This window comes from Mizuhopecten yessoensis, unplaced genomic scaffold (assembly GCF_002113885.1).
Source record: "Mizuhopecten yessoensis strain PY_sf001 unplaced genomic scaffold, ASM211388v2 scaffold10087, whole genome shotgun sequence".
Taxonomy (NCBI): domain Eukaryota; kingdom Metazoa; phylum Mollusca; class Bivalvia; order Pectinida; family Pectinidae; genus Mizuhopecten; species Mizuhopecten yessoensis.
The window spans coordinates 515,161-540,976 of NW_018408372.1; the positions used below are offsets into that span (position 1 = coordinate 515,161).

The following is a 25,816-nucleotide window of genomic DNA, read 5'->3' on the forward strand; positions in this document are numbered from 1 at the left end:
GATGCATCGAACTTCTCTATGTAGTACCTCTTTCTAAAGAAACCGGAATATCTCAAAGGCATCACTCTAACGTGAAAAATAGTCGTTGTCATTAATGTTCTGAATCATTTTAAGCATCTGAAACCATATTGGAACAAGTGATCTTATAGGTAATTCATAGAGAAATGAGAGACAAAAAACGAGACAGATGATAAACAAGTCTAGGTCAAGAGATGGAGAAATCAGTGTTATAAGGATTATGAAAAGTGAAAAGCCGAATTCAGACCGTCTTAAAGGCTATATAGCTAGCGTTCAATAAATCGACCGATCAGCGAACTAGTTCAGAAATAGATGTGGCAACTTTTCAAAAACAAAAACAAAAATATGAAAACAAGAAGCGGTCAGTCAGAACTGAAAAATAAATATCAAACGTTTAATGAAACTTAATATATTATATAAATATAGGCAAAGCATTTGAGAATATTTCTCAATAATGTTTTAATGACATATGTTCAGAATTTCTCTGAATAGCTTATTCGTTAGAGCGTATCCGACTCCCGGCGGTGGCATTGACAAAATAATGACCTCTGTTACACTTCATTTTGAAAACAATCTTGTTGAGATTGAAAGTGGTGTATGCGTAGAGAAAAATTACGTTTTTTTTTCGCGAAGTTGAGCACTTATATAAATGAGGTGTTGTCTGTGTGCACTCCCCTATAGGGAGTCCTGGGGCATTCCATAGCCCCCAACTATCGGGGACATCATTAAAGTCTTAAAGCACTAGATTGTGCCATCCGACATATTTCAGAGTGCATTTATAATTTATTTGAATTGATTATATAGAAACTGTCTTCTGAAAACATGCTTAAAAATAAAACAACAATTTTCAGAGTGATTTTTAAGTATTACTGAGCAGGGACGCATAGTCTATATACTGTCCCTGTACTGAGTAAAGTGTTTTTTTTATTTATTTATTGCGAACTTTAACGAAAATAATTCTAAACCAATTTGCAATATATTCAATGCATTGTCAAGTTTCGTATTGGTAACAAAACACAGATAAAGGTTGAAGACCAAGGAAAACAAAAAGGTATGCAGTCTATTTTAATGTTTTAAAATCCGGAAATATAGCCCGGTATTTCGTGTAAGGTTTTACAATATTTGTTCGTACATCCGGTAGTATTTCACTTTCGTGAGAAAAAGTGTGTAAATATGGTTTGTTGATGTATTGAATGTTTAGTACATCATGTCATCGAATGTGCCGCTGGATAAACTCCAAGTAAAAGTTGAAATTTCTAAAAACAAGACGGAGAATGTCCCGGCTTTGGTAAGACATACAAAAACGTGTATAAATACACGAGATTCAGGGTAGTACTAATATTAGGTGTTCGTCAGAAAGGTCTAAAATACACATATATGCTATAGGACCGTCAGTATAGTGTAACAGGAGAAAGAGAAAATATAATGGCCAGACCGTGGGTCGAACCTGGGACCATCCGAAACTTAGACGGACGCTCTACCAATTGAGTAGCCGGAGTTTCCTCTGGCCCTAACACCTGTGCCCAGACTTAGACATATAGATGTCTGGTGTGGGGACAGAGCGCACTGCTATATGAAAAATTTAGATCATGCAATATATGTTGCTGATCACTAAGACTACAAAATATAATGTGGCAGATTACAGTCACCTTCTGCCTTTGAGCTGCACGGAATTTCCTTTAGCTCATGATCAGTGGTAGAGCGTCCGACAGGAACATAGGGATCAATTGTGGGTTCGATCCCCAGTGGAAGCACATTATTCGCTTTCCTGTTACAAATGGTGACCGTTGCACTCCCTGTGGTGACGGTGAGTTGGAACCTGGGTTGTGGTGTTCGAGGGTGAACACATTTAAAAAGGGGGGAGTAGTGAGTCAGATTTGAATTGTACATTAGGATTACGGTCGCCATAGTAAATTAGTATTTAATGTTATTAATAATATTACTGAAAATTAAAGAAAAAATTCTGAGTGAAAAAAAAATCATTTAGTTTAATCAATAGAGCATTTGGAGTAGAGATTTATTCACCTAAATCAACTCTTAGAGAAAACATTTTGAGAAAATACTAAAAGACACTCTAAAATATGTTGTATGGCACCATCAGATGATCTAGTGCTTTAAGACTTCCCTGACTACATATCACACAGTACACTAAGACTTTTTGCACACGACAGCATACTATACAAACAATCAACAACAAAGACGACACAACAAAACTACAAACAGATTTAGATGCAGCTAGTAAATGGGAAGAGGGCTAGCTCATGAAATTCCACCCAGACAAATGCACCATACTTACTATATCACCAAAACGCACACAAATTAAACACCAATACACACTCCATGACCACACACTAGAATCTGTAACTTCAAACAAATATCTAGGCATCACACTTCAAAACAACTTAAAATGGGACAAAACACACAGAACAAGAACATGCCTTATTATTCTCTACAAAATAATTCACCAACAAGTAGCAATACACACAAACAATCTCATGCCGGCAGACACCAAAACATGTCAAGGACACGACCTTAATTACAGACATATCTATGCATCCAAAGACACATACAGACACTCATTCTTTCCATACACCATAATACAATGGAACCTCCTATCCAAAACAATTATCCAATCAGAAACACTAGCAGAACTCAGGACATGCACCACATATAACATAATCGAACATATACAAAAACTACAACATAACTAACACTCACTCACTGCTTTTAACCTGTTTTTATCCTATAGCAAATAATAAAAAATAAAATAAAAAATCACTGTACATAATAGCGCACTACAGCACAAGACCCAAACTACAAAACTCCTTAATCGTCGATATTGACGGAGGAAGTTTCATGAATGAAGATGAAGAAAGAAATTTCCCATTATTTGTAGTATCTTAAGTAACAGTACAATTTATTTATGCCTGTTTCATTTCCCAGCATCCTCGCTGGGTACAGAAGATCCAGTTCCTGAAATACCATGCTCCACCGCTGGACGTCGGTGACCGGGGTCAGTGTGAGGAGTGGGGAGACCGCCTTAAGTTCATTGAAGAAGATCTTCACTGGGCTCTTCAGCTGCCACATGACAAATTTTGGTGCCAGGTATTGGTGATCAGATGATATCTGAACTTTTGTGTCCTATTTATTTGGGCCAATGCAAGTGTTTTCATCATTTTTAAACAAAGACTGTTAAAGTAATGATATATCTGCTACATCAAAATCAAACTTACATAAAATGATCATTAAAAAGTGTTTGTCTACCTCATTTAAATATTCTAGTCTTTTCACAGCTTTTTATACTGAAAACACAAATATTTTAGCCTTTCTGTTTGTACTCTCAGTTTTCTAGCTAGCAACTGGTTGAGATGATTCCAGCTTTATTGTATGCATTGTTTCTATTGTGTCATTGAAATATTGACATGTTAGCATTATAGTTAGCGTTTAATCAAGGGTGATTTTAAAAGATTGATGAATGCATACTTCAGCTCAAAAAGGGCAAACAATATGTCATCCTGGTAGAATATACGCTGCTTCTTATAATTACCTTCTTGACTAGGGAGAATTTTTGTTGAGCTCATTCGGTAGAGTGTAAGACTTGTACTAGTAAGCCAGAGGTACTTGGTTTGAATCCTGGCAGAGGCATTGACAAAAAAATTATCTCTGTTTCAAATACCTGCACATGATCTAGATCTTTCAATGAAATTTGAAATACATAAAAAACTTTTGTTTTTTCAGATTGTGTTCGATGAAACTTTCATTACCCTGATAGACAGCTATCTGCGCTACGCCCCAAGGACACATGATGTCCTGATTGAACTTCCTGCGGACACAAAGTCTCGCCACGACGAGGTTCACCGGCTTATGTTTATGACATGCCTTCGTATGGCCACACACAAGGAATCCAAGGTAACAACAGAAAGAGTGATATGCATCTTTTGTATCCTGTGGTACAAATTTTGTTTGCAGTTTTTCAGTATGATTTTACTAACGTGCCGATGCATCAATAGCAAAACTGCTTCGATCACAGTGGATTTTTTTTTCTTACAAAAACTACTGAAATTTCCAATCAGTTATGCATGAGTTGACTGATAATTGAGAATTTGTAAACACATGAAAGTTCAAATTATAAGTTTCAAGCTAAATTTTTTTCAAAAATGAATCTTCCAGGGTCTTTTACGGATATGCCTCCTCTTTCACAGTTGTTAGATGTTTTAGTACATACATGTATCTTACGTAAAGTACCAATGCCAATGTTCACCAGATGAGTTGGGTAGAAGATTATCTTGTGAGTGAATAGAGGACACAAATATAATCTGATCATATATAAAATAGGATGCTTCAACAGATAGCCCTAATCAAGGGTGATTTTTAACTTGGGTGAATCACTAACAATTCTAGTGATAAACTTATATGTCTGGTCAGGTTTATGCCTGCACCAATACACTTCTATTTATTTTAAGATAAAATAATTGATGCATACAGAAAATGACGTGTTATAAACAAATATTTTCCAAAGTTGAAATCTTTTTCTATAAACAATTTTTAATGTTTCATTGAAATTATTTGAATGATTTTGGATACTTAAGTTTCTTCAAAGGTTTGGAACTGTATTTTCTAAGTTCCCTGATAATGCCATCTTGTAATATCTTAATAATAAGGAATTGTTGGCTCAGTTTATATGACTATGGAATCAATGTAGTTGATCTATGTTTCATCATCACTGGTTTTCATTTTTATGTGCACTCTTTTGTGGCCTTTTAGATTGTTTTGAATGGTGTTACAGGAACATCACATCACTCCCAGTGTGTTTGGTGACATCCTGTATGAGAACTTCCTGTTTGACGTCCCCAAACTGCTGGATCTGTGTGTGTTATATGGACAGGGTAACAGCCAGCTACTACACAAGATGATTGAGAACGTATTCACCAACCAGCCTAAATACAACGACGACCTACACAGCACAATACCGACAATCTTACAGGTAATCATACTCATATTTATTCAGGATAAAGGCATACACTACAAAACAATTTGAAATAAGAGTTGATATCTATAATTCATAAATTTTGCCTTACTCTAGCTCGGATAGCCCAGATAGAAAGCTTACTTCAAATGGGGTCCCTGATCCAAAGTAGAAGATAAGATTAAAGGGCTTTTAAGAGCTTTCTCTGTGTAAATGGGGAGAAAACTCATATTGTCAGTTAGGAAAAATGTAAATTTATTTGCTGTCAGTCAAGAAAATCATTGATGTGTTGGCTTGGTGACTGTCAGGTAACTCATTCACCCCTGAAATTTCATAATGAATTATTCCAACCTTTGAATTGGAAGAGCTCAAAAGTGTCTTCACAGATGATTTAGTGAAAACCAACATACAGTGTACTCCACTGATTTAATACTTGTTTGCTCTTTATTTGTATTCAAAAGGCTGCTCATTTTCTGGCCTTTCCCCCCAAAAAAAACATCCCTATCTTTTTGGGGGTGGGGGGTGTCATAATTTATTATCCATGTTTTGATTCCCTGCCTTTTCTGTGCAAATTATTAATAAAATCCTTTCAATAAATTCTGGTGTCCTGAAGGGAGATAGATGTTTTATTGAAGAGAGTGCATTCTTTCTGTACAATAACCTTAACAAGGTATTCACTAAAGAATATGTATGACTTAGTTGAACACAATCAGTCTTGAAAGAGCTTCTTACTTATATATGTGTTTTAACGCTAGTTTAAAACATAGTTATGAGCATTCGGAATCATTGTGTTTGATTTGTTCAGGAGAGATGGATATCTTCATACAGAATTTTGATAAATGGTATGAAATGTAGCAATTGCTATAAGTTATTTGAATGTTGTGTAGAATTTAATGTTTAGAGATTTCTCATTTTTTTTGTAATGACAGGTTTTTGACAATATTCGAGCCAAGTGTGGTCTGGCAGATGGGAGTGGCTTGACCCCTAAGAAACTGACCAAACCTAGCCAGGAACTGTCAGAACTGGGCACTATGTCGATGGCCGACTTTCAGGATGTGGTGTTTTACCTGGCGGACACAGGAACCACACTGGCCTGTTTTTTGGATGTCTACCCTCCGGCCTGCGGTCTGTTTCACAAGGAAGATTTTGTACACCAGTAAGTCAAATTAAACTTTAAAGCAGTTGTACAGGTTACCCAATTAATTGAATGTATTGTAATTAAACTAGAGGAATTGAAATTAATTAATTTAATAGTTACAATTGCTCGAGAAAGTACAATGTGAACATCCTCATTATGATGTTATAATTTAGGTGTTTTATTTGACAGGATGTGATAACTGGACATCTATAGACTGTGATAACAAGATAATGTACTTGTTTAAATCTTTCTTATTTAATAGCACTTATAGGTTTTTATTTTCATGTCATAGGATTTGAAGTACTCAAGATTAACATAATCTCTCACCCACTTGGGGTGAGATGGGGAATCTCAACCCGAGGGGGAAGATTCCTAAGTTGCCAAACACGAGGCTTTGTACAAGGGGGTGAATGATTCTTTTAATATTACCCTGTTCTCCTATTGTGAATCAATTACACAATGATAACGTTACATGCTAAATTCAGGGTTGACGTGACGTTGATAGATTGTTGACGTGACATCATATTGTATTGTTGAGTCATACCATTGTTATGAATAGGGGAATCTCCCATTCCTAACCCTATGGTGAGACAAGGAAATATCACAATGGTAAAAGTGCGGGTACACCTGTCCAGGGAAAGAGAATATTTTTTCTCACACATTTCACAGATGCCTTCTCAGGTGTTAACTAAGGAAAAGTCATGTAACGTTGATAAGGGGACAGTACACTCGATTCACCATTACAAATCCTTTTTTACAGTAAGAAATTAAAGTTTGGGAGAAAATAATCAATCACTCACGTGTGGTCCAGATACAAAAATTACGACCCCCATGATGGCTTTTTGAAGTCTGTCAAAGCCTTTTCCTGACCTTTAAAAGTCTTACATTTTGGTTAAGATATCTTTTTCTCCCACCCTTCATAGAGGTGTCTCACGTTTTAGCCAGGAAAGATCAGCCTGTCACCCCCTAAGGGGAAATAGCCTCGTGTGATTAGCACATGTTCATTTGTGACATCATTGAAATGTGTCACCGGAAATTGTGATGTCATCAAAAGTGAATGACAATATTTATACCCCACTTGTGTTTTTGTTTACAAACAGACTACTGTCAGTGAAGTTGTGACTGAAAAAATAGGTTGGGAGAAAAATAATCATCCCCTACAGAGCCTCGGGTTAGACAACCAAAGAAAATCTCCCCTCAGGTTGGAGATTTCTCTGTCACACTCTCAAGATAGGGGAAGATTCTATTAGTCCACATCACACAGAATTCATAGACTCTATAATTTGTTGTCTTTAAGGAATCATTTGGACACAAATTGACGAAGTTTGTAGTTTTAAACATGAATCGTTTCTCTAATACAGACTTGCCATCCTGTATGAATCTGTGATCCCTGAAGTTGTTTCCACTATCAAGAAACGGACATTTGACAGCCACAGGTATGAGATACATAAACTGTACAGACATGCTTATTAAGGGGAACCTCAGTTCAAAGAATATAATCTCTTAAATCATTCTTACGATTGAAAATTTTGCTTTGGCATGGCATCATATATGCATGGACAGATGTCATAAAAGAGGGAGGTGTTGCATGGCGACCCACGCCCAATTTAATTTTTGTGAGCACAACTTCATTAACTGGCATGAAATATATATCAAAACAATGTTTATTCCTCAAATACAACTAATTGGTGACTGCAGCGCCCCCTACATTGATTTTCAGGTTCCCCAGGACACAATGTGCCTTTCATACAATATTGTTTTTTTTCATTGTTAAATGGCACTTTCAATACCTTTAAAAAAAAAGTCCAAAAATGAAAAGTAATTTTTTGGGGGCAGATTGATATGTTTTATAATTATTTGCAAAAAAGTGATATATTACATAAGACCAATTACATTTGTATATATATATCATTTTAAAGGTAATTGTATATGTTACTTAAATATGCAAGCAGATTGTAATTATGTTTTTGTTATCGCCACACTGATCCCATTAAAGGCCATTGGGGAGGTAAAAAAAATTGAACTTCAGTGTAGGGGGCGCTGCAGTCACACTTATGGTCCAGATGATGTTTAGGTCTTGTTTTAAAAAGTGATTTATTCAAATTTATTTATTTACACTAAAACATCCAATATTTATCTTGGGGTGATATTCACCTGCTATGCAACACCTTTAACTTTTAAAATAAAATAAAATATATTACAACAGATTTCTGAACTTTATAACCTTAATCAATTTTCAAACGCAAACTTTCACATAACGCTCTGCAAATATTCACATTTAACATAATCATGCCATGTGTAATATACTATTTTAAGCCACAAGATGCTGTTGAGGCAGAAGACACAGGAAGCCAAGAGTTCTCTGTTAAAGGTTGTGCATTTGATCGTAAATACCTGCTGTATACAACCAATACTGGAAAATGTGTGAGTAACTTAATGCTGTCTGAAACTCTTACTGTACTTAGTATAAACTTGATTTGAAAATCGTAATACATAATAAGAATTATATAACTATATAAATGAAAAAGGATCCGGGAACAAATCTTATTATTATCAATCTGTACTTACTGTATTTAGTAATGAAGTTTATTTCTTTCCTTTTAAGCATAATAATGCATATATACTTAGATATATAAATGGAAAAGGATCTGGAAACACGTTTTGAAAAAGTTACATTAACCTGTACTTACTGCATTAATATGTACTTGCAATGTACTGTTTTTTAGAATAAACTTTAATTCTTTCATTTTAAAAACAATGATACATAAACAATTAGACATATAATAGGAAAAGGGTCTAGAAACAATTTTCCTAAACTTATTTTAATCTGTACTCACTGTATTTGTTGTAACAAGTGTCCAGGGCTCCTAGCAATAGGGAAAAACAAATTGATCGCAGTCCTTCAATTTAAAAAACATAGATTGGACACTCAATCCAAATAAATGATACATGTTTTTTTACAGTGGTGCTGAAGACAGAGTGGAAGATCTAATACACTTGTTTACGTCAATGCTGAATGAGAGAAGGTGAGACCTGCAGTGAGGTAGAAACATTTTAAACTAAGTACACATGTCCAGTGGAAAGTGCAATCACCTTTCGCCAAGACAGTCAGGATACGATTCCTCGATCTGACGTAAAAATGTATCGGGTCACATGCCAAACCACATGGGTTTTCTCCAGCCATCCCAGTTTCCTCCCAAGTGAAGATCTCCTGTGGGCTAACATCTGGGTCAACAAGAGTAATTGATATAAGTTCAGATAGCTTGTTTCATAATTGCTGTGATATAAATAGCATACAAAGACTTCAAGTACACATTTTAAAGGATTCAGAATTTGACTTTCCCAACCAAGTCACCCCTTGTTATTCATTCAAATCTTACATTTTACTACTTTTGTCAGTGTTGATCTTTCACATACAAGTAATTCTATTGTATAGAACTGTAAACAAAAAGCTAGTGTAAATCTTCAAGTTTTGGATTATTGGAATGAAACATGTTAGATGTAATGCCTACTATTTTTTAGTGTTTTTTTTCAAAGTATTTGACCTTGTCATGAATTTGCTCTTAGTTGTTTGGATGTGTAGCACTATATGATTTTCATTTTAGGTTTCTGGCTGACTTTGAGAGTCATCATCGATTTGAAAACTACCAGGACATACTACTGCAGGCACCCATAGAAATGTATCCTTTATCTTCTTCTCATATCGTATACAGTAAAACCCTGATATAATATTCCTCGCTTCATTTGGCGCCTTGTTTTCATAAGATTCCTCTATGCTTTTCCCTCAAATTATCGCCAAACCGTTTTATAACACATAAATTTCTCTGGAAATATGGTGGCAGTATAACAAGGTTTTAGTGTATAGAAGTACAACGTCAACGTCTTAAAGCTAAACAGAGGGTTATCTCCCTTTGTTCACATTTCTAAGGAAGGCCGGAGGTTTTGCACATCATGAGGTTGCTGCAAAATATCACCTTGTTTGTAATACATTGAAATATAACTAAATCATCACAGGCACATAAAACCATAAATGGTTGTATTTCTGTTACTGAAACTGTCAATATATAACAATTACTTTATGTAAAATATAAGTTATATTGCTTTATATAGTCTCAGTAAATATTTAGGACAAAAAAAATGTGTGTTTCACATAACGTGACTGAAAAATAGCTATAGGGAAGTCATAAGGAATGGGTTTTTTTGGGGGGAAGGGGGCTTATTTAAGCAATTAAAGAAATTACCAAACAGTTATTTAGACTAAATGTATTCATTTTTCATTGTATTTTTAAATATTCATAAGGGATTTAAATTTTGTTTGGATACCTACCTATGAGAAAGAGATTATACATGGTCCTGACTCTGCCTTAAGGGAAGAAATTGTATAACTTCTTTGCCACAGAATTGACTATAATACAATTTAAGGAATGAAAATTATTTTTTCAATACTCATGAGGTCATAACACAACCATATATCCATAGTGATAACATAGGGCTAAACTACCGCAGGGAAAATCTGTATTTTAACGATGAATGGTGGAGTTGAACTGGGCAAAACCTTACCATTGGTCAGTACGTTTTGTTTGACCCTTGACCTCTGCCAGTGATGAAATGAGATTGCAGTACATACAGGATGCCATCAGTTCAGCCTTCACTACTCATGGTCGTCGCCGGAAACCAACCGGGGGCACGAAAAGAGGGGGTAGGACAAGTCCAGATGGGTCTCCAGCGCCAATGGAGGATACATGTGCTGTTGGGGGTGGAGCTACATCCGGAGTAATGGGCGGAGCTACAGGTGGCGCCACAGGTAGATCTACAGCTGAATCAGAGAGTACAGGATATGGTGACGACTCCCAGGTAGAACATTATGTAAGTTGATGATTCTTACAGTACTTATTAAGTTGAGTCTTTTATATTACAAATACTGACTACAAGACTGTTTGATGATACCATTTTACTTTATTAAAATCTATTTAAGGGCTTTTACATTTCAATCAATCAGACTGGGGAAAGGCAGTTTTAAACTTGGGTAGTCAGCCACAGATAGAATGCCCAGAAATAGTAGAGTTTTTAGGTCACCTGAGCTTTAGCTCAAGTGACCTATTGCTATCCGTTTTCGTCCGTCGTCGTCCGTCGTCCGTCGTCCGTCGTCCGTNAGTTAACATTATACTATTTTTTACTCAAATTGGTACATATTTCAACAACAAAAATAAATACTACAGACTCAGGTGACCGTTAAGGCCCATGGGCCTCTTGTTATTCACCCTTCAACATTTTTGATGGGACATACAGCATAGGTGGTGTCTGTCAATCCGTCCACTCTTGTTCCCGCAAGACATTTTATGAAATGATATTTCGATTTTGCTGCAAGTTAGTATAAGTCCATACAATATGGACTCTTAGGCTAAATTTCAAAGATGAACAAAATGTGCCCTTAATTAATTAGCATACTGTACTGATTTGTCAACATCTACACTCTAGTTTCCATAAGATAACTTACTTTATTTACTTAAATATTGTTCAGTTTTGATGAAACACAGTAAGCATATATACAATAACTAAGGGGAAGGTAAGAAGTTGATGAAATTCATGTAAACTAGCATACTGCTCTCTATGGTCAGATCAGCTGTGACTTGTTCACAATTTATCTTACCCTGGTAGACAAGGCTAAGTTCAAATGTTAACAAAATCTGTTCATGGCATTGGAAAGGCATACTATATATAGTTCAGCCCAAATGATACTCTTGTTTCAGATGCAGATAATGAGAGAATGCTTACATTCGACCTGTCGGTAATTAAATGAAAATGTGAACAAAATCTGTGCTTGGCATTGGACTAGTATATATTTTTTCAATCAAAGAAAAGTAACTCCTGGATGGATTAACCTATACTGAACATATCACCTTATTATAGGAGGCAGCAGGGGCCTGTGCGATGCAGAAAACAGGTGTGGAGCTTGAGTCCCTCATCTCCTCTGTCAGAGACCTACTTCCTGACCTGGGGGAGGGCTTCATTGAGGTGAGTTTATATACCACAGTTGCGAATCATCTAGTCACTACTTCCTGACCTGGGGGAGGGCCTCATTGAGGTGAGTTTAGATGTCACAGTTGTGAACCATCTAGTCACTACTTCCTGACCTGGGGGAGGGATTCATTGAGGTCAGTATAGATATCACATTTGTGAACCATCTAGTCACTACTTCCTGACATGGGGAGGGCCTCATTGAGGTGAGTATAAATATCACAGTTGTGAACCATCTATAGTCACTACTTCCTGACCTGGGTGAGGGCCTCATTGAGATGAGTATAAGTATCACAGTTGTGAACCATCTAGTCACTACTTTCTGACCTGGGGGAGGGCCTCATTGAGATGAGTATAAATATCACAGTTGTGAACCATCTAGTCACTACTTCCTGACCTGGGGGAGGGCCTCATTGAGGTCAGTATAGATATCACAGTTGTGAATCAACTAGTCACTACTTCCTGACCTGAGGGAGGGCCTCATTGAGGTTAGTATAGATATCACATTTGTGAACCATCTAGTCACTACTTCCTGACCTGGGGGAGAGATTCATTGAGGTCAGTATAGATATCACATTTGTGAACCATCTAGTCACTAAATCCTGAGATGGGAAGGGCCTCATTGAGGTGAGTATAAATATCACAGTTGTGAACCATCGATAGTCACTACTTCCTGACCTGGGTGAGGGCCTCATTGAGATGAGTATAAATATCTCAGTTGTGAACCATTTAGTCACTACTTCCTGACCTGGGGGAGGGCCTCATTGAGGTTAGTATAAATATCACATTTGTGAACCATTTAGTCACTACTTCCTGACCTGGGGGAGGGATTCATTGAGATCAGTATAAATATCACATTTGTGAGCCATCTAGTCACTACTTCCTGACCTGGGGGAGAGATTCATTGAGGTCAGTATAGATATCACATTTGTGAACCATCTAGTCACGACTTTCTGACCTGGGGGAGGGCCTCATTGAGATGAGTATAAATATCACATTTGTGAACCATCTAGTCACTACATCCTGAGATGGGGAGGGCCTCATTGAGGTGAGTATAAATATCACAGTTGTGAACCATCGATAGTCACTACTTCCTGACCTGGGTGAGGGCCTCATTGAGATGAGTATAAATATCACAGTTGTGAACCATCTAGACACTACTTCCTGACCTGGGTGAGGGCCTCATTGAGGTCAGTATATATATCACAGTTGTGAATCAACTAGTCACTACTTCCTGACCTGGGGGAGGGCCTCATTGAGGTCCGTATATATATCACAGTTGTTAATCAACTAGTCACTACCTCATGACCTGGGGGAGAGCTGCATTGAGGTCAGTATATATAGATATCACAGTTGTGAACCATCCTGATTTGACTAGCTTGCAATTCCTTTCAGCTCAGTAGGCAGAGCACCAGACAAGTGATCTATAAGTCTAAGGCTCCGTAGGCAGAGCACCAGACAAGTGATCTATAAGTTTAAGGCTCCGTAGGCAGAGCACCAGACAAGTGATCTATAAGTCTAAGGCTCAGTAGACAGAGCACCAGACAAGTGATCTATAAGTCTAAGGCTCAGTAGACGGAGCACCAGACAAGTGATCTGTAAGTCTAAGACTCAGTAGACAGAGCACCAGACAAGTGATCTGTAAGTCTAAGGCTCAGTAGACAGAGCACCAGACAAGTGATCTATAAGTCTAAGGCTCAGTAGACAGAGCACCAGACAAGTGATCTGTAAGTCTAAGGCTCAGTAGACAGAGCACCAGACAAGTGATCTGTAAGTCTAAGGCTCAGTAGACAGAGCACCAGACAAGTGATCTATAAGTCTAAGGCTCAGTAGACAGAGCACCAGACAAGTGATCTGTAAGTCTAAGGCTCAGTAGGCAGAGCACCAGACAAGTGATCTATAAGTCTAAGGCTCAGTAGACAGAGCACCAGACAAGTGATCTGTAAGTCTAAGGCTCAGTAGGCAGAGCACCAGACAAGTGATCTATAAGTCTAAGGCTCAGTAGACAGAGCACCAGACAAGTGATCTGTAAGTCTAAGGCTCAGTAGACAGAGCACCAGACAAGTGATCTATAAGTCTAAGGCTCAGTAGACAGAGCACCAGACAAGTGATCTGTAAGTCTAAGGCTCAGTAGGCAGAGCACCAGACAAGTGATCTATAAGTCTAAGGCTCAGTAGACAGAGCACCAGACAAGTGATCTGTAAGTCTAAGGCTCAGTAGACAGAGCACCAGACAAGTGATCTATAAGTCTAAGGCTCAGTAGACAGAGCACCAGACAAGTGATCTGTAAGTCTAAGGCTCAGTAGGCAGAGCACCAGACAAGTGATCTATAAGTCTAAGGCTCAGTAGACAGAGCACCAGACAAGTGATCTGTAAGTCTAAGGCTCAGTAGGCAGAGCACCAGACAAGTGATCTATAAGTCTAAGGCTCAGTAGACAGAGCACCAGACAAGTGATCTGTAAGTCTAAGGCTCAGTAGGCAGAGCACCAGACAAGTGATCTATAAGTCTAAGGCTCAGTAGACAGAGCACCAGACAAGTGATCTGTAAATCTAAGGCTCAGTAGTCAGAGCACCAGACAAGTGATCTATAAGTCTAAGATTCAAAGTGAAATGGAAAAGTGGCTTCTGTTACAAAGATCTACTAAAAAAACTGTATTTATCAGTAGACAGAGCACCAGACAAGTGATCTGTAAGTCTAAGGCTCAGTAGACAGAGCACCAGACAAGTGATCTATAAGTCTAAGATTCAAAGTGAAATGGAAAAGTGGCTTCTGTTACAAAGATCTACTAAAAAAACTGTATTTAGAAGATAAGCTATTTTCTGTTGTAGTTTTTGTTTTAAATTCTGTTGCTGTAACACTGTCAGTATCTGATATCAATGTATCAGACAAGGAAAATGGATGGTTCAGTTGATTTTTGTAGATTAACCCTTTAACCACTATAGACCATATTGGACTTACCCAGATCAATGCATGGTAGAGTTAAGTGTACATAGGGCTGAAAGGGTTAAATATCTGTAAATAAGTAAGTCTATTACTTTGAATTGGATAAATTAAATCACTTTTTTAAGTAATCTAAAAAGTTGAACTGTACAACTGGTCTAATATCAGATATTTCCACTTAAATTTTTTTTTTTTAACTTGTTTATAAATTATCTTCAGTCTGTAAGATGTAAACAAGTAAAACTCAACTGACTTTTAAGAGAGTTAAGATTTACTCAAGAGAAATGCTTACAAATCTGTATGATTGGTTTTGTTCCCAGGTTTGTTTAGAAGAGATGGATTATAACCTAGAGCGTGTTATCAATGCCGTCTTGGAGGATAAACTGCCACCGTCTTTGCAGGAGTTGGACAGATCAATGCCTCGGTAAGTACAGTCGTTAGCTATATATAATTAACAAATCTAAGCACCTACATCTCCACAACAAACCAATGTTTTACCACAATCTGTTAATATTGAAAATCTCTTTTTTGTAAAGAATGTGATGATCACATTTGCAGAAAAACTCATGATTTTGTATCCAAATTATTTTCAAAATTTAATCCAAATTAGAAAAGTTGTATATTATTTTCACTGGGCTTTTGTTCCTGCTGTATGTAGGATAACTGTATCCACCGTATGCTAGAGTAGGAAGCCTCAACAGGTATATTCTCCTGCCTCAGGCAATAAGACCAAAAAGCAAGATGAAGGATTTTTTTTATTTGTAAAATAAAAACACTGAAATGAGTAATAATGGGAATTTCCCTCCAGTTAGGGAGACTTGGCAAAGTTTGTTGTTTGTTTGATATGCAGATCAATACAAGCTCTTTGTGGAATTTTTATCAATATCTGAGAGCTGCTTTGAATATCACTATACTTGACGTGTATGCAGACTTACACAAACTTATGATTTCAGAACCATGTAGACCAATTCTATAACAATTCTAAACGTAATATATAATGATTTTGTTGTGACAGGGAGGAACCCCAACAACCTGACAACAACCCAATATCGCTATTGGACGGCCGTCGTAACGTGTACGACAACGATGAATTTGACGTGTTCAGCCGTGACAGTGTAGATACATCACGTATATTCCAGGGAAAACAGTAAGTAAAGTACAGAGAACCTTTAACTGTTAAAGCGGGAATTTTCAAAGTTTCTTACCAAAATCAGCGTGAAGACGTGTAGTAATGAATATTGACACATTGTAAATGTAATGTCACACAGTAAAACACATTCACACCCCGAAATGTGTTGATACTAGGACTGAAACAATACATAAATCTTCTTGAATAATGGGGTGTTTTTTGTGTATGTCTTCCTGGTATAATACTTATCACTTCTTAGGCTAGTAGGGACCCTAGATTTGCAAGAATACCTTTGACCCCTGGAAGACTCAGGACAAGTTCTTTCCTGGAGATGGAGTATGTTACCCTGGTAAAATAGCAGAAGCTCCCTTCTAACTCGGCTAGCTATGGAGAATTTCTCTTTAACTCATTCAGTAGAGTGTAAGGCTAGTAAACCAGAGGTTTCGAGTTTGACTCCTAGCTGTGGCATTGACAAATAATAATCTCTGTTACATTGGGCCCCATGTAGGGACCCGGGAAATATTGACAAAAGTACTCGGTGATACTTTAACAAGAATTTCTATGACCACTTCCAACTACACTGTACCTCTAGTCAGCTAGAGAGAATTTCTCTTTAACTCATTCGGTAGAGCGTAAGACTAGTGAACCAGAGGTATCAGGTTCGACTCCTAGCGGAGGAAGCATAGACAAAAATAATCTCTTATACTTATTTTTGGTTTCAACAAATTTTATTGTAATTTATAATTACAAAAGGATTAGACAACAAGCAGTGCCTATATAAGTTTTCTCCTGAATACTTATCATATTGAATAGTTTTAATTGATTATATCCTGATACACTGAAATACTGAAATTTGCAATTAGTTTCTTTTTTACCGGTAACTCAGTAAATAATATTTTTTGGGGGTCTTTCAGTAAATCTGCGATCCACTATGCAGTCGTACCGGAGAGTACTAAAAATAATACAAAAATACACAAACAGTGTGCGTATTAAACATGTCGCAACGTGACACCACTGAGTAATAGCTTGACAAATGTACCAGTAAGTCTTGAAACCCTATGACACGTTTAATATGTACAAAGTAAACCTTAGATTTTATATCAAGACTAGTATTGGATCATACACATGCTGGACCGCTGTCAATAGGGACTACTCTGTGACAATAGTTCTCCTGCCCATTGGTCAACTGTCCTGTTATTTCCGAATGAATCAGTGGTGCATGTTTTATCTTTTGTCTGCTTGTTTTAAATGATATATACAGGGGCCACTTTGATGTCCCAAAGAAGATGTAAACGTAAATGGAAACAGATTACCGGTCTTAGTTATAGCACTAAAACTGCCCTCGCGAGACATGTAACGTGTTCCTTAGTGAGGGAGACGTGGACATGCCGGGTTTTAATGTCACCTGTAGGACGACAGACCAGAGCTTTAAGGCCAACACTAAAAATGTGTTTCAGGTTTCTTTGTCAATTAAGCGTTTAGCATTATAAGGTAGTTACCGATGTAGCGTTTTTTCTTCTTGTTTTTTTTTTAAAAGAAAACTAAACATGAGAAGAAGACATTGGTATTTCTTAGTCCAGCATCATAAGTCATTATAAGCATCATATTGGATAAGAATGATACACACTGTAGCCAAATACCTATATTTTATTGTTCAAATGATGTGTGAATACATTATTAATTTTTTGTCAAAACAGCTGTATTTAATGATTGAATTCTGGCCGAGAGTGGATCTTTGGCGGTCTGAATATAGTGTGGGGGATTCACTAATAAAATAGTGCTTTTATTTCCCACTCTATATAAAGTTGGTGTGGGTTAAAGAAATTAGGTTGTCTGCTTCTCTAGCTAGTTGAGAAGAATTGTTGAGGCCCTATCTGATCAGCTATAAGATTATACGTTGATGTACTATGGTTATTCTAAAAAAGATTTGGTGCTCAAATATGACAACAAGCACCAATACTTGTGTATTTGACTTTGAGAAAAACTTGGAGGAATTCTGAATTCTGAGTTGAAGTACGATCATACAGTGTCTTATATATAGGCTTATTCTATGTTTACCACAATGTTTTTCAAACTATATTGATGTGAATATAGAGGCAGCAATGCCTGAGTTCACTCATATCCTATTAGATCCTATTAAATACTGTATTTACATGTGGAGTATAACAATTATCAGACTGAATGATAATATCCAACAAGATCTCATAAAGAACAAACTTTAAGATTGTGAAATTATCAGAATCATTGTCATTTACATAAAATGGTTGTAAACTGGTCAAAGCTAGTGGTACACGATAGAGGCAGCATATCAAAGATAGATTTATACCAAGTCTGATGTACAATTAATTGGAGAAAACTAGGAATAGAGTTGAACATCACTACGTTTAATATTTAGATTTCAGAACTCGCTCCCCTACTGAAACTAAAATGTGTAGTAAAAGAGGTGTATAGGAACTAAAGTTTGTGTTTGATTCCCTTTTTAATGACCAGGGGGACCATTAAACATTAAATGGGTTCTTTATTTAGAATAGATAAACACTGGAATGGCGGTGCTCTTTAAGGTTAATTTTTCGTTTATTAGGGAATCGGTCGGGTCAGTACATTGAGTCATCAAATACTTGCCTGCCTTGTCTGATCGTCCAGGAAACTGACTTTAAGGAGCCCTGTCCCACTGCACTGTGGCTTTCCTAGATACATTAACCTCCCCTTAACTTCTGTTTGGATATTCCGTCTTTTCGTATTGCAGAGTTATCTGCTCTTGTGAGCAGGTACATGTATTGATTGTTACGTCATTTGTTTGTGAGAGTAACGTCATAAAGTTTTGAGAAAACTACGTAATTTTCTCACACAGACTAATGACGTAACAATCAATACCTTATCGCAAGAGCAGATAACTCTGCAATACGAAAAGACGAAATAGCTGTAGAACAATTTGGCCAGGACACTGGTAGCTCAATTGGTTACAGTCACTGTGATAATACATGTATAGCAGTCTAAAGTTCAGGGTTTGATCTGGTTCTAGCCCTTGATTTTCATTGGTTTATTTAATCTGTATTTTTTCACATGAAAGTCCTGCAAGGTATTGGTGTTCTTTTTATAAATGATTTATCAAAGATATATAGTTATGCCACTGAAAAAAGTGTCCCATATACTTAAATACAGTTTTTGGTAGAGGTACGGGGATCATAGATGAATCACAGCCAACAGCGCCAGCCTATGTTTTATAAATTCATCAGATAGTTTTAATGTTCCTATTGGTAGCTTCTTTATGTACCAAAATACAGGGGAAAAATCTATGAAAAAATCATTAAACTGGTGTAAGTGTCTATCATTGATTACTGAAAGATTCATCAACTGTTAATTTTAATGTGCGCTAGAGTGAATGAAAAAAAAGTAATATAATCTTAATTGACTTTGAGCCTCAAAATGAAACCTCAAGACAAATTAATATTTCGCAAGTTCAAAATTTGTTATGCTGTTGATGACACGAACACTTGGACCACTTTGTTCCAAATTTAGTTTCAACACATTTTTTATATGATTTTGATCTTTGCTGAAATACTGTAAACAAGCTTTATTTGAGATATAATCCAAATTCCATTAAAAGAACATTAATTTTGTAATGACCAGAGTGACAATAAAACATTTAATGGCTTCTTGATTCAGAAAAGATAAACGCTAGAATGGGTTTGCTGTCTAGGTTTACTCTCCGTTTATTTGGTAATCGGTCGGGTCAGTGCATTGAGTTATCAAACACTGTTTTGCAATGTCTGGTTTAGCATAAAACTGACTTTGAAAGACGAGGGATGTAAAAGTAGGAAGTAGCCAGCAGTAGACATAAAGTTCCTGAATTCTACACTGTGATAGGGGCCTGACAAGGGAATACTACCATGCACTGTTACTGTTGAAGGTTTCTAAAAATACGAAGGCTGTGATTTAAAATGTATACTTCATTAAACCAGTTTATATGACTTTAATTGCTTCCAAAAAATAGTTACATGCAAGTTCTGTTCATTTAATGCATATTTGTATTTGGAACATGAAAGGTAATGTGATATATGAAGGATTTCTTAAGCCAGGCTTTGCATTAAAGCTTATCACTTATGGATAATCCAATCTATGTCTTATGAAATTAAAAAAAAAAATCATTTACTTTCACTACCAAGAACTAATTAGAATACAGTTTTTGAATAAAATAATAGTTTTTCTTTGAATGTTGTAAGATTTTTTCCCCGTCAGGCGTATTGATCTGCATCTGCTCTGCATCCTTCCATTGCTATGCATTGAGAAGGCAAATGTTGTTATGAGACTATAACAACATTTGCTATTGTAACATCATCAATCTCTATTGTGACGTCATTAATTTCATTGTTGTCAAGACTTAATTTGCTGTTCAATGAACTGTTCGAGATACTAAATAAAGCATAGCTACTCCATCAAAATAGGCAATACATGTATATTGATGGATTTAACTTCTTAACATGTAATACTGATTGTTTTTGTATTGAAATGTAATGTTTAAGTGTAGATTGGACTATTTTAAATTAGAAATTTAAGTTTATATTTTAACTTGTCTCGTTTTTGGTGGCTTAAAAAGTGTAGTGTAAATGAAAAGTAATGTAATGTATAAGTATTAATATATTTGACTGTAAACTCTTAATATGTAGTGATGGTTATGTACATCATGTATATGTAATGATTGTATCATATGTATATATGCATAAAAAAGTATCATGGGGGCTTCAAGTCATATGTATAGGTTCAGGCCCCGCCCACGACGTCACTCAATTTCCCGCATTTTCCGAGGGAAATAGTTTCAAAACTATCGCACCCCTCCAGACGAACTATTTCCTTGGCACGATTGCGCTGAATGATCATGAATTATTGTTTAATAACCTAAAATTTCATAAACATACAATTTAGTGTTTATTTATATTTTATTTCATACCCCTAACAACATTCTTCTCCCCATGTTTTTTTAAAAAGTGGAGGAACTGAGAACAAGCCGCCCTATACATATATTTCCATTGCTGACAAACTTACATCAAGCCCTAATGGTCTTTATTAAGTTTGCCATCAATAGCAATGTGTGTTATAGGACCTTTCCAACATTTGCTAAAATATTCTTTGCTTAAATAACACAGAGTTGTATAATCAATGTTTTTTTATGAATATGCATGAAGTCAGAGTAATTTACAAATATTACTTATCTAACAAAACTTACATGGAAAACCTTGATGATTCCTCAGAAACAAGATGGACAAAATTTCCCTTGATGATAAGACGCTTGGAACGGACGACAAATTCAGGCTCAATGAAGCGTATGGTTATGTTGTGGAGAGAGTCAATGCCGACGAAGCAGCACAGATGGCCGAGCTCTACGATGACGAGTACGACGATACGTACGACACAAACAACGTCGGAGCAGACGACGCAGATTCTGCTGATGAGCTGTCACATGGGAAGTAAGTATAATTATACTACCACGGAATTATTCAAATCTGTGGTACTAACTACATATATCTGTCTGGTATACGTTGAACATCTAATGTTATACTGCCATTTTTTGCCAGTTATATTATTCTTTTAGGTTCAAATTGTATTTCATTCCCCCGGCATTTTTGAGAGGGATACCAGGGTTGGGGTGCCCCGGGATCATCCCTCTTCCATAATACAGCCTCACGCAGGAGGCCTAGCTTTCCCTTCATTCTCTCTTTCTTTTTCATTTCTTCTCTCAAACTCAAAATCATTTATTTATACTCATTCATTGCCAGTTATAGGCATTATGAAGTGTCTAGCTATGTGAAAGAGGCATGTCAAAGGATTTTTGGGGAAATTTAAAGATAATTGAAAAAAAGGCTGATATTTTACAGAGGTTGTAGATGAAACAAAGGGCATCATGAGAAGGTGTTCAGTACCTTATAAATGAATCTATACCAGAATTCTTAAAAAACCACTCATGGAGGCTTTACATTTATCAGAACTGCAGGCATTCGCTAAAAACCTACTATAGAGTAAGTATACAGGGACAAAGTACAGTCTAAAACAAATGTTATAACTGGCATCATCCCCAAATCCAAGCTTCAGTATAATGCAGGGTTTTCATTAAGAACAGGCAGAAGGCCAAAATGACTGGTTCAGGTATTATTTTGGTCTTCTCATGTAATTGTACAAAAGTTTGATCGGTAAACAATGTCATTTGATCTACTCGTGATCAAATGGAAGTTTGTGTAAAGCCTGATCATGTTATGTCTGATCTTCCTTCAGGGCATTCACGGTTCCAAGGATCCTAGGAGGTGGTAAACAAAGACAGCCCAATCGGAAGAGCAGTGAATCCGACTCACAGGTAATAGCATTTCTATAGCATCCTATATAATTTGCAAAATTCCTTCAAGGCACTTTAAGGTATGCAGTAATGCCTTTCACTTACCATTCACAAAAGGGGGTGGAATGCTGTCAAGGATCAGTCACTAGAGGAAAAGTTTCACTTAACAAGAGAAAGGAGATCTAGCAAAAGCATCACACAATAGGGAAACAAAATCTGTCATTATCCATATAAAATATTGTTGAAATTTTCACCTTCTTTGGGTTTTAAAAGCAGCAATGCTTTACTGGAGAAAACGACAGTTAATACATTTAAAAGTATTACAGAAAGAAACTCACCATCACAATAACAAAAATACCATTTCAAACATATAACTAATTGAGCAGGGAACTTTTGAACTTATCGTTAAATTAAAATGAATTCCATTAACTGCAAATACTTTTGGGAATCAATTATGTTAGAGGTGGACTTTAGAAATAAACAATAAATGTGGGTGTATAAATTGTTAACTTTATACTAAGAAAGAGAAAATTTTAGAAATAATGACTGGTTGTCCCTATTTGATCCCCAACATTTTCTTATTTAGACATGAAATGATGTCTGGGCTAAGTGCAATGATGGGACACTTTCATCTCTAAGAGCACAGTAAAATCAGATATACTGGGTATCTTAGATTATGAAGCTGAAGAAATTGTTCATGATATCTTATAAACAATATTTTCTGACAGGATTCGGATGAGGAGAAAAAACGGGATCAATTTGTACGAGACCCAGCTCTCCTGAGGCAGCAAGCAGAGCAGCGTAGGATGTCTCAGAGGAGAGGTCAAGGTCGTCGATATGGCCAAGGTCAAGGTCATCCTCCAAGAGAACAGGGTCAAGATGGACCAAAACATGATGTTCAGGGCAAGCAGAAAGGCCAGGGTCAGGATGCAGATGTTCTCCGAAACAGAAAATTTAAAGAGAAAAATAAGTCGTCGAGAGGAAATCACAACAGGCGTTACATGTCTGATAAGAAAAGGATGGGGTTTGGTGGGGGGCCATAACAACAGCATAAAAACAGCATAAAAACAGCATTAAAACTAATGAGGACACTATAATGTTATCTATTTGTTGCTTTTATGGCATGTTTGGGAGACACATGGAAGATAGGCCAGATACAACTATTACGTATCACACTGTTTCCTGTCTCCTCACTGTCTAGCATATTTTTAATGTTCAAAATATTTCTAAATTTTGCAACTCTGCTCTATGAAAAAAATGCATATTAGATAGAGTAAAACATGCCTACATACTGACAGTTCATTTTTGTTTAGGCGTAAATGATGTCTGATGTATACAATTGGACTTAATTTAGGGATATCAAACTGTTTCCTTAAGTGTTGTAAGAAAAGGCATGGAGTGCTAGATCTCGTCAGAGTTCTTGTTTCCTCGGGATAGTTTCCAAAGTATGCAAGTCTTAAAGGTGATTCCACAATATTTTGATTCAAATTACCTTGTTTTTGTGTTGATTACTGGAGCAATCTTTCAGGTCAGATATAATTTACATTATCCTGAATTTTTCCAAAATTGGAGCATGAGCACAGTGTGGTAGGGGTGTGGGAAGGGGCGTTTTCTAATAAATCATAGAATTTCATGCAAACACAGTTACATTAGTGTTTCCCAACATTCTCCTGAATGTTTCCAATGTTTGATCATGTGCTTTGGGCCAGGTGCGATTGTCTTATAAATGATGGAATTAGTTACATGATTTTGAGAATTGTAATCGCCATAATATTTTTGGAAGAAAATACTTGCTTTGCATGTCATCTTAAAAACCCTAACAAATTGAATAATGGAGGTATAATTATTATGGTTGTATGCAAGCAATAGTAAATTAAGGTTTTATTAATGTGTTTGTATCAGAAACAATTCAGATTTTATCATGAAACAATGAAAGACATCCCAACGTCATTATGTAAAGTTTGTGAACCAGCAGAGCTATTCAACCATCCCATTCAAGACAAAGATACAATAAAGTTAACAGATTAGTAAGATAAGCTATTTAATTATAATGGTAACGACATATTAAGATAAACCATTTTATTCAAGACATATGCACTATAATGGTAACGAAATAGTTAGATTAACCATCTAATTAAACACATACAAACTATAATGGTAATATAATAGATCGGCAAGTCATCCAATTTAAAATATATATACTACATTGTATATTGGTACCGGAAAGGGTATACATTATTTTTGGCCGAATTGCAATGCAATCAGGGCTTATAGATTAGTGATTTGGTTAAGAAGAATGGTTAAGTTCAGTTACAAAGTAACTAATTGTCCTACATCAACTAAACTTGCATGGCTTATGTATCTAAGGATGCTTATCACATGCGATGCTTAGGATTCTGCTTCTGACCTACATTTTCAACTTGGCTGACCAGGTTAAGAAGTTTGGTTGAGGTCAGGCCCCATCTGCACTATGGTTAAGAAGATTGGTTTAGGTCACTTACCAAGTAACTACTTGTCCTATATCAACTAAACTTGCATGGCTTATGAATCTTAAAGGATGCTTATCACATGTAATGCTTTGCATGAAAATGTACTTTAGCAATCCCGCCAGTATTGCTATTGGCGGTTTCTTGTTCTTTTGTTGATTATTTATTTATGAAGTTGATCATTTTTCTGTGAAATGCATTTAAATGATTAAAGATGAGAAAACATAAATGAATTGAGTTGTTTGTTTCAATAAAGTAGGATCACCATGAGAAATTGAAACTATAAACTTCACACTTCTCTGTCATATTCGGATCCTGCTAATGACAATGTCTACCTCATGATCACTAGCTGCTTTCGGACCTAACAACCTCAATTTCAAAACCCTTAATTTTCCTTATAGAAAGCAAATTTAATTCCGTCGTAAAAGTCCACCTGAAAGATATGAGAAATTTACTTAGATATTGAAACTTGTATTTGTTAGCTCACCTGCCCGAAGGGCAAGTGAGCTTATGTCATGGTGCGGCGTCCATCGTCCGTCCGTCCTCGTCCTTAAACTTTTCCTTTAAACAACTTCTTCTGAAGAATGGACAGGCCTAGAGTCATGATATTTGGCTGAAAGCTTCGTTGGTAGGAGCCCTACATAGTTTAAGAACGAAAATGACCTTGACCTGTTTTCAAGGTCACAGGGGTCAAATATGTCAAAAACTTCAAACAACTTCTTCTGAAGAACTGAAAGGTATAGAATCTTCATATTTGGCTGATGGCTTCCTGGGATAGAGCCCAACAAAGTTTGA

General features: G+C 36.4%; 1 protein-coding gene across 1 annotated transcript; it reads left to right on the forward strand.

Moving 5' to 3' along the window:
* Nucleotides 1-1,156: 1,156 nt before the first annotated feature.
* Nucleotides 1,157-25,240, forward strand: LOC110459487 (activating signal cointegrator 1 complex subunit 2-like). The gene is made up of 16 exons (XM_021511766.1): nt 1,157-1,306; nt 2,962-3,123; nt 3,757-3,927; nt 4,805-5,002; nt 5,914-6,140; nt 7,484-7,558; nt 8,439-8,546; nt 9,086-9,148; nt 9,728-9,802; nt 10,724-10,988; nt 12,033-12,137; nt 15,402-15,505; nt 16,097-16,228; nt 21,460-21,675; nt 22,478-22,556; nt 23,264-25,240. Exons 1-16 carry the CDS (start codon nt 1,226-1,228, stop codon nt 23,576-23,578), a joined length of 2,376 nt encoding a protein of 791 aa, XP_021367441.1. The 5' UTR covers nt 1,157-1,225; the 3' UTR covers nt 23,579-25,240.
* Nucleotides 25,241-25,816: the final 576 nt, after the last annotated feature.